This window comes from Phaethon lepturus, unplaced genomic scaffold (assembly GCF_000687285.1).
Source record: "Phaethon lepturus isolate BGI_N335 unplaced genomic scaffold, ASM68728v1 scaffold7297, whole genome shotgun sequence".
Classification (NCBI taxonomy): domain Eukaryota; kingdom Metazoa; phylum Chordata; class Aves; order Phaethontiformes; family Phaethontidae; genus Phaethon; species Phaethon lepturus.
The window spans coordinates 140,762-150,903 of record NW_010552465.1 but is presented as its reverse complement, the minus strand read 5'-3'; the positions used below and the strand labels follow the sequence as shown (position 1 = coordinate 150,903).

At 44.2% G+C, this 10,142-nt stretch overlaps 1 protein-coding gene across 1 annotated transcript; it reads left to right on the top strand.

The window, feature by feature from the left end:
- Window positions 1-354: 354 nt before the first annotated feature.
- On the top strand, window positions 355-6,946 carry LOC104623974 (apoptosis facilitator Bcl-2-like protein 14). The gene is made up of 6 exons (XM_010291218.1): window positions 355-781; window positions 2,723-2,816; window positions 3,273-3,511; window positions 4,446-4,513; window positions 5,532-5,804; window positions 6,905-6,946. Exons 1-6 carry the CDS (start codon window positions 355-357, stop codon window positions 6,944-6,946), a joined length of 1,143 nt encoding a protein of 380 aa, XP_010289520.1.
- The last annotated feature ends 3,196 nt before the right edge of the window (window positions 6,947-10,142 follow it).

Here is a 10,142-nt window from a genome sequence, read left to right as displayed (position 1 = left end):
CACTGCACCCCAGCCACTGAATACTCTTTGAATTTCCTCATCTTTCCTGTCTAAGCTACCAAATGCAGCTAAGAGCAAGGTGTCAGATCTCTTGTTCCTGTTCTTTGATGGCCATGATTGTCACCTGAGGTATTTCTCAGTAACCAAATTCTCTTTCTAGAGAACAGTGCTTCTCTGGCTCCCGGGTACTGCAACATTCTTCACATCAGTGAAGCTGAGGTATAAACCTCAGCGAGGTTTATAAGGTGCTCAGTGAAAGGTTCTGCAGAAACGTCAAGTACTGGTAGGTATTAATGAAAAATAGGCTGTCCCGTAAGCCATTAAAACTAAGAATATGTTCTTGCAGGAATCAAGATGTCTTTGCCAAATGATGTCAGTATGGAAGAAATACTGCTGGAAGATGATGACCGAGACAGCATAGAATACAAGATCCTAATGGCCTATGCCCAGCGACGGTTGTCTGTCAGTAAATACAAGGAACTACTGAAAAATGAGGCTAACGTTCGGAAATCATCGTCCTTAATCAGGAGAAAAGTAGAGATTGACCATCAATGGGTTAAAGGTGGACCAAGAAGAAGAGTAGTTTTTCAGGGTGGCGTGATGCAGCAGCACAGCAAAAAGCAACCACCAAGAAAATACGGGCTAGGATATCGTCTACCTTTTCTCTGTGGCAGAGCAGAGCTGCAAGGACCCTCATTGCACCAAGATCACACGGCACATTCCTCCATTTCTGAGGCACAATATGAGAGCCTTCAAGAAGGGAATTCTCAGCATCAGACAAGTATGTCTTAGTTCTTTCCATTTGCTGTTTGTCTTTAAATCTCTCTTGAAATAGCTTAAATGGTTGGTGGCCTGTGAAAAGGCAGGAGAAGGAGTATGGTTTCTTTCATTTTTTGGTCACCTCTTATGCTAGCTCTATTGATTTCCAGTTAGGAAGGCAGGCTGCCAGATCTTCAGTAGCAAACACAAGACACATGCTTCTCATTGGGTTTTCTGTTTTCCGTCATATGGTGGAAAGTATTGTATAATTGCACAGGTTGGGTTTTTTCTGAGCATTGGCACTTTTTTTTTCATACTTGTAGAAAGAAAACATAAAACACTGGTCAGACTGAAGACCTCCGTACTAAAATCAAGGAAGAGAAGTTGTTTGAAGACCTGTACATAGAGTTTTATCATGTGATAAATATTCCACACTAAAGACAGAAGTGCTAGATTCTGCTTGAAACTCTGGTGCCAAGCAGTTGGCAGTGACCAGCCTCAAGCACAGAGCAGCCCACGTCTCTGGGCCGCCTCTCATAACCCCACCCTCTATCTTAACTGGAAACAGTCTTCGAAGGTTATCTAAGTCTCCTTTGCACGTTGCTATTATATTAAGTCTGAACCTGCCCTCCCATGTGTTGGAAGAAGAGGCAGTAGGTGGCTGTAATCCATCTGACATCCAGGGATCCCACCCACATAAACATCTTGTACCCTAGCCCCCAAAGCCAGCCCCACATCAGGTGTTGCGCTGCAGGCAATGAGATTTTACCTTTTTTGCTCTGGATAATAACTAATACCTTAACTTCTCATACAAGACAGAGAGGAGGATGAGGTATCCCTGTTAAATTGCCATATACAGTATGTGATAGGTTACCATATTGTTTTCGTACACATAAGGTAGAGGGTTGTTTGTTTAATTTTTCCCAACTTGATACTGTTGGTATCACAGCAATTGCTCTCCCCTTTCACTGCATTCAAAGATATTTCTAAAAATTATCCACCACTGACTTCTCCAGCTTAATGCTCTATCTCCAGTCAGTTTAACAGTCTTGGGGCAGCTCCTACCCACCAAGCCCATAACTCTCTCTGCTGCCAAATCCAGCCCTGCCTCTCGAGAAAGGGTCCCTGCCTCAGCCCAGTGCCTTTTGCTAGGGGGAAATAACTATAACTTTCCATTGTTTGGTTGCCAGGGACATATGTCTGCATCCAGATACCTGTTTTTATGTCCATTTTCACATTGACAAGGAAAGTGCTCGAGAGTTTGGGTGCAATCACTTGATGGCCCTGCCAATACATCGCCATGTTCCCTGCAGCATGGGTGGCAGGATGGCCTGGAGGTAAAAACTCCCCATGCTGGGTGTTAACCTCCCTGGGGATCCTGCTTGGCTTCAAATCTGGGCTTTACCTGCCCTTCAGCAGATTGTCAGACCAATTCCTAAGACAACATCATTATTATTATTAGGTACTTATACTGCTAGCAGTTGCACTGCTAGCTTGGCCGGGCCATTCTGGAGTAAATGGAGGTGCTTTTGGGGATTACTCATCTAAATCGAAGACCTGTTTAATTTAGAACCAGTTGCCTAATCTTAGGTATCCAAAGTCATGAACAGCTGGATCTGCTTTGCAGAAGTTTAGCAGCTCTGTGACAAGATCTGCAGACAGACAAGGGGGTGGAAATGTCTTGGGGTTGATCCACCAGCCTTGAAATGCAGTTTTTATTGGCTGCATTAACCCCTGCTGCCCTCACAATAAGCTCTGCTTGTGAATTTTACATGTGTTATGGGTCAGGCTGCTGCCACTGAGCTTGTCTCGATGTCTGCTGGTCACGCAGGAGCTGACACTTGGCAGTGGGGGTGGGGAGATTGATTTTTGCACCCTGAGTTCTATGAGGCAAATTGTAAGGAAGAGCACCTTTTAGACGAAACAAACCTTGCAATGGCTCCTCCTGCTCTCTTTGCTGTAGCAGGATCCCTGCTGGAGTCCCCTCACCGGGCGATGCCCACAGCCGCGGTCATTACACAGGTGGATAAAGCCAGTCTGCTTGCTGAGTTCTCCCAGTATCCATGTCCACTTAATACAACAGTGTCAAGGACACAAGAAGCTTTTGTGCTAGAGGTGCCTCCGAAGTGGAGTCTGCTTCTCCTTTGCTCAGGATTATCCTGTGACAAGAAGGAAAGAACATTCTGACATACCGTCTTTCCTGAATCGGGACCTATAGACGAACTAATCAGGGGCAATACAAATAAGGTCTAAGATTCACAGTCCTACAGAGCAGTACTCTCACATTTCTTCATACATGGTGAGCTTCTGGCTTGCAAGGATGTATGCTAGTGAGCAACACTCACACTTGCTTCTGTATGGCCTCTGTATAGTTAGCTGCTCCTCAGATACTAGAGAGGGGTTGTACTGCATTACTTGTCTCTCTAAATTATTGCCAGCTGATCTCAAGCAATAGCAAGACCCCAGCATGGGGAAATGTATCTCTTCATATCCTCTGGGCAATTCCACCTCAGGGGGCATGTGAGTAAATCACTGAATCATTTCCTGGAAAAATTAATTGCTGCCTTTATTTCCCACCCTCCTTCCCAACCAGGTGAAATAGCAGATGTCAACGACATTGCAGACAAACTCACCCAGCTTGTTACTACCAGATCCCAGGAACCTCCTTCAGATGTGTCATTCAAGATAATGCATCATGCTGCATGTCAGGAACGAGTTGATAGTGGTCCTAGTGATGGACGTGAGGGTAAGGGTGAAGAATTTCATGCTCACAGGCAGTGAGTCAGGTTGGGATTGCACACTGAGGCATTTTCTCTAGACATGGTGAAGCACTTGGGACGTCTGTGGTAAGACGCTGTGAAGAAGGAAGTTTGCTCTGCTGGTTCTTGCTCTGTTGCCCACATTTCAGGGACTGCTCTTGCAGTCCTCTAACAAGTCCTGCCTGCTACTGCAATTACAGGAAGCATCCTTAAAAATCCAAGGAGGTGTGACAAGAGTAAAGGAGGATGAAGGTAAAGGGATGTAAGGTGACAGAGCAGTGGTAGGAGGTGGGAGGGCTGGGGGCAGAATAATACAGCGGGGCTCAAAGGCCAAAGACCAGGCATTGGGGCAATAATGTCCTGGTCAATCGGGGATGGGACAACACTGTTCAACAATGTCTGTTAGAAGTCTGAACTGCTTGTCTTCCGTGACGTCTGCAGAGATTTAGTTTTAATGAAAGTTTTCTGGGGACTTCTGGTTATAAGAGAGATCCTGCTATACTTACATTTTCTTTAATCCAGCAAACGCAGAGTTTGTCCTAATGAGTTGCAGAAGGTATAATTGGTAATGATGAGGGGATTTTTTTCCCCCTAATTTTAAGTCCATTTTCATGGGCTTCCACTAGCTGCTCTCTTGTTCTGGCTTGTTATCAGATATACCTCAAAGCCCAAAGGGCTGGCAGTGGGATGTTAAAGGCCCTGCTCTCTCCCAGATTCTTAACCAGAGCAAAACAGTGGGCAGATGGAGAAATAGCATTGCTTACTCCACGCAGACTAGAACAGTGAGCTTCAGCTTAAAGCCTAGATAGACAATTATCTGTGAAATTGCCACAAACTAACAGCAGTTTTCATGATTAAGTGACACAAAGGCTTTCACCATAGTTTGCTATCTGGATCTAATATTTATGTTACTCTTTTCTTTAACAGATGAAGAAAAGATAATACAAACAATAGTTTCACTGTTAAGACAATCAGGGGACCAACTAGAAAAAAAGGTAACTCCTCCTGTTTTCAGGAGCTACACAGACTAGAGAGTGAGAGAGAGATTACGCTTTTCTTGGGAGTGAACATTTTGTAACGTTGCGTGCTCTGTCTCTATCCTGAACTTCCCTTTCTGCATCTAGGGCTTTCTGAAACCTTTGCCATTCATCCTGAAATCTTTCTTAAGACCAGAGGACTAAGCAGAGATCTCTGTTGGGGTGGGGAAGCAAGGCAATAAAAATGTTGTGCATTTCAAAGAGGAGTGACTCACATCATTCCCTTTGAGTTTCATGGGACATTGATGACATTCATGAGCACTCAACTGACCCTGAGAAACTGTTGTGTTTGCATTAAATTTGACATACAAGTTATTCCCAGTGGAGGGAGAGAAACTCTACAGCTATAAATCTTCTGAGTGCATTTTGAAAGGCCTGCCCAAAAGCCATAGAAGAACATCCACATGAGTCCATTACTTGGAGTGCATGTTTTCTCTATTAAAAATTTGGTACTTGTTACCTTTACTCCCTTCTTTAGCTGCCCCTTCTGCTCTATAAAGGTATACTCCCACATGGTGGACATGCTCAGCTCCTGCAGCAGAGAGGTAACCTCTCTGTAAGAATACAGTAAGAAGCATCACAAAGACCGTGGCTGAGCAAATGAAGCTTAGCATAGCAGCTGTTGCCAGCACTTCTCATACCTTGCCTGTACTGGCATCTTCCCACTCCTCCTGTATTCCCATGGCTTCTCACCTGCAGGTCTCAATATCAGTGTCACACTTGTTTTACTTTCTCTCTCTCTGCTTCTCTCATTCAAGTGCAAAAAAACCCTGAAGATTTTTTTGAGGATAAAGCATAGAGACACCTCCAGAGTCTGAAGTGAGGTGTGGGGTTTGTGTGTCATGTCTTGCATTCACCACCACAGTTAGACTATATTGCATGTATTACCTAGAGATGCTTTCCTTTCCCAATGAGATGAGGAATGCAATTCCAACAAAAGTGGCTCAATTTAACCGATGCTTATTCTTATTTTCAGATCAAAAAGGACAGGGTTTTCTATCAGTGTTTTAAAGCCATGCTGTCCTACACCTTCTTCAAGAGGGTCACTGATTTGTTGCTGGAGGATGTCTCAGCAGATTCAACAAGTGAGCCAGGAGGCCAAGTACAATGCACAAAAGTAGCCTTTACAATGGAAGTTGCCACCAGACTTACTGCTGTGGACAACCATCCTATGAACTTGGTCTTGGGCTTTGGATTAAAGTACCTCAGAGAACACTTCAAGCCGTGGATTCAGGACCAGGGAGGCTGGGTATGCGTTTTGCCTCCCTCGACTTGTGTGTAGCCTAAGGCACCTTGAAGCAGCACACTTTCACAGAACTAACATGGGCCAAATGCAAACCAAACCAAACTGCATATTCTTTAACACAGCTTGTACTCCAGCTGTGGAATTACTTCTGACAAGAAACCTTCTATGCTGCAAGTTTTTTGTTTACATCGGTCCAAAAATCAGTAGGGGACATTCACAGATAAGTATAAAACAGCCTTCCTGGCACAGAGGGTTTCTCCACTACAAATAGCTGAAAGCTGGGAGAAACACCAGGAAACTTCACGCTTACCTTAATCACAGAATCATTAAGATTGGAAAAGACCTCTAAGAGCCAGTGCCGAGTACAGGGGCACAATCACTTCCCTACTCCTGCTGGCCACACTATTCCTGATACAGGCCAGGACGCTGTTGGCCTTCTTGGCCACCTGGGCACACTGCCGGCTCATGTTCAGCCAGCTGTCAACCAGCACCCCCAGGTCCCTTTCCGCTGGGCAGCTCTCCAGCCACTCCTCCCCAAGCCTGGCTTGGGGAGCCACTCCTCCCCAACCCATAGCGTTGCATGGGGTTGTTGTGACCCAAGTGCAGGACCTGGCACTTGGCCTTGTTAAACCTCATACAGTTGACCTCAGTGCATCAATCCAGCCTATACTTCTCCCTAGAATTCTGCTGTTGGCAGGTTCTAGGGACAGCATAGTAGTTCAGCAGTTCATACAGTCTGCCCTTATGGTGTGGTGTGCTTCCAATTTCCCTGTACACAAAAGTATCTGTTTATCTTCATATCCCTCTTTCAGAGTCAGTTGTGCAAGGTGCTCTTTTGCCAGCAGTGGTACTGAGCTGCTGCCCTTCATAGCTCGTTTACCTGGATTTACTAGGAGGCACTTGCGTCAGAGATCCTAGTCCTTTTGTGCTTCATGAAATGAATGGAAGCATTCAGCAGCTGTACAGCCTGTCTCCATTAGAAAAGATAGCATGCGAGGTCAAGAAATCCTGCTGGCAAACCTACTGACTGACCTCAGCAGAGTTGAAATTAGGATGAGAGTCCTTCTTGCTTTATAATTGTAATTTTTCTTTCTATGTTACAGGAGAAGGCTTTGAGTTCACTGGATCAGGAAGAAGTAGAGTAACCATGGCTGAATTAATTCTTCAGGGCGCAGAAGCCTTCAGTTAAGGAACATGCAGGATCTTTCCACAAACCAATGCCAGAATGATTAGTGGCTGTGTATTTTTATTTTTTTCCAAGGCGTTGCATGATTAACTCTGATGGTTACAATTGAACTTTCTTAAAGTTGATGTTGATGTAGAAGCGTTCTTCAGCGGATGTGAAGGCACCTTCAACTCCCCTGGAGCATTCAGCTCCACAGATAGTGATTTTAGCTACCTTTCTGAGTAGAGATGTTTGCCACTACTCCTACGGACGGATGTTAAAGAGCAAACTGGAGGAAAATGTCAAAGTATGCACTTGAGAACCACTGGACTGTGATCAACCAAGTGGGACAAGTGCTGTCAGCTTTGTGTGGTTCATAGTGGTACTATCTGTTATCAATTCCACAGTCCCTTGTTAGAAGACATACCTACACACTGCTGCCAGTTTCCTCTCGCTCCCCCTGCTCCTTGTCTGATTAGGTTCTCCAAAGCATTGATGCCATTTTATACTTCTGAAAGGGACCGAGTAAAGGTTAATGAGGGCTTTTTACTCCAGTGCCTTCCCCGTCCCCCCCAAAAAATAGACTTGATCTACTTCCAGATGCTTTTAATTTGAACTCTTCTGTTTCAAACCCCTTCAAAGCATAGCACAAGAGATGCTGACTTTTACAGTGTTGATTTGTCCATTAATGTGGAATATACAAGCATTCTGAGAGCTTTGTAGCCCAAGAAATGTAAAACCTATCCTACTCTGTCAGTTTTCTTCCTTGTTCAAAAGGAGCTCGATACTACGTGTAATCTGGGGGATTTCTCCGTAAACTGAACTGGCTCTTCAGGCAGCGAAAGCAAGTGATCTTGTTGAAGGTACACAAGGAATGAAGCTGGGGGTATTTTTTAGTCTCTGTGAGCAGTTAACAAGGTGCAACCTTGAGGGAATGGAACAAGATAATCACAAAAGAAACACAACTACTGAACCTTGAGTGAACTATCCTGATTAACATATAATTAACATATAATTGGCATAATAGAAACCTGTCCCTGGGTGGGCGGGGAAAGCCCCCTCCTCACAAAAGCCCCTTCCTCACTGAGCATGCCTAGGAAAAAAGAAGGATGCTGTGACCTTAAGTGGAGACGAGGCTGGTGAGAACCAAGGGGAACAAGGGTGATGAGCCAACTTTTAAAAATGACCGATAACTGTTGCTCGCAGTGTAGAAATATTTTCTGTGTGTTAACCGAGGTGTGCTAGCTTTGTGGGCCTACCACCTAGCACCCAGCTCTGTGCAGGTTTGGAACAAAAACAAATATCTCAGCTCTGCGTGTGTTTTTCAGCTCTCTGCACGCCGGGTGGAAGAACCCATATTTGGGACAACAATCTGATTAGGGTTCTTGAATCTCTCTGTGTGGCAACGGGAGGAATAGCAGTGCATCATTTAGAGTAGAGGCGGATGCCAGTGAAACTATTCATGATTTGGAGGCTTGGCTTGTGGCCCATTTAGTTGATGACTTTTGGATTTCAAAATGCTGCAAATTCTCAGAGGAGAAAGAGGGAATTCAGGACATCTGCTGAGGCTGTAAAATCATGGCATCACTTCTCTGGTACAAACAGGTAACGTTCCCTGAACAGGCGCTCTGCCTGTCGGTAAGATACCCTTCCACTACGGGTGCTCATTCTGTGTGTAGAAGTACTTTAACTACAGAGATTGCATGAAGAATTTATAAACAAATAGTGAATTTGAATGAAAGTGATAAAAAGCATTTTAACCGGATGTGTAAAAAATGAAATGCTATCAAAGACCAAGTATTTTTCTAATAAATCTTAAACTTTCAACTCATGTGTAGCAAACTCTGCCTCTGTTTAGACATGTGTGTGTGAAACAAAAGACAAAGAAGGTGGAAGCGAGTTACCTGTGTTTCCCTTCTTCAAAGGAGTTTGGAAATACTTGATATACTTCTAGACTGTAAATCTAAGATTCCTGTACTTTTAGGAACATCCATGCTTTCTGATCACATCAGATGTCCCCACAGGGGGACGATTTGTGGGAGGGAGGCAAGAACTCACTCAAAAGTTCAAAATATTTTTCTTCTCCTGTCTCTTTCTCCAACATCTTTTTCCTATGGAAAAAAAAATTGTGAGGCATTGTACCCTGTCACACATTGGAGGCTGCTGCTTTATTATAAATTTGATTGATTTCTGTAACAGGATTGTTAGCTAGATCTTGTCTCTGAACAACTATATCTGATTCCATTTTAATTACACTAAGGCTAGACTTGGTCTACTAGTGTACACCAGTTTGCCACTAGCTGGATACTAGCTTATGGAAGTCACTTTTTAAATTTTCTCTGCTTGAATAACAGTCTGCTATTTAGTGAGGTGAAAATTCTGTGTTTGTGAGTGTGATTTTCCAGCTGAAGGTTTAGCAGCCCTAAACTCACATTTGTCCCTCATCCCCAGTTTGGTGCCTCAGGGCCAGTTTCATGCCAAGAGCGGAACCAACAGCAAAATAGACCGATCTTGAATGGGAATACGAAAACTAGCCCTCTAAGAAAAGATATTCAGCTGGTTTTTATTTTTCTCTGGGCTGTTAAGAGGGATTTTTTTCAGTAGCAGTAGGGGCCAGCATAGGAAATCAGCCAAGTGAGCTGTTTCTTATTTAGTCATTCTTACATTTGTCATCTGCATCGGTTAGATTTTAAGAGCAATCTACTCCTTTTATGGCAGGGGTCCGTGGTAACCTCCTTGCTGGAACGATGGCTTTGGTTCATCCTAAGAGCAGTCAGCAAGGCGAAGCACCCAGCTGTTGCCATTGCTGCTGCCTGGCATGAATTAATAAAGCTCTACTACTGGCTCACCCAGTCTTTGTCTTGCTGTCTTCTTTTAATCTGTGATGACTAAACTAGGGGCAGCCGAATGCCTGCGTTTTGGGTGTGTATGGCAGCGGAAGGGATGTTGTGGGCGAGGGCGACTGGCCATGCCTTCATTTTACATTAATCTCTCACAAGACATCGTTGTCTGTGTTTAACTGTAGGACCCTCTGGTGCCAATTTGGGGTGTTACTGTAAAAGATAGAGAGGTTTACTGTTAGAACGAGAAGCGTCGCTTAGCATTTTTCTTATTGTGTATCTACCCAGGTCAACATCACCCTATTTGCTGTATCAGAGGGTTTAATTGTAAAATGA

What these genes read in the sequence shown, in the direction of transcription:
- LOC104623974 (XM_010291218.1), top strand. Translation starts at nt 355, where the DNA reads ATGTCTTTGCCAAATGATGTCAGTATGGAAGAAATACTGCTGGAAGAT. An exon ending in GAATTCTCAGCATCAGACAA is followed by an intron (nt 782 to 2,722) that starts GTATGTCTTAGT and finishes TCTTTGCTGTAG; the next exon opens with CAGGATCCCTGCTGGAGTCC. An exon ending in CTGCTTGCTGAGTTCTCCCA is followed by an intron (nt 2,817 to 3,272) that starts GTATCCATGTCC and finishes ATTCCACCTCAG; the next exon opens with GGGGCATGTGAGTAAATCAC.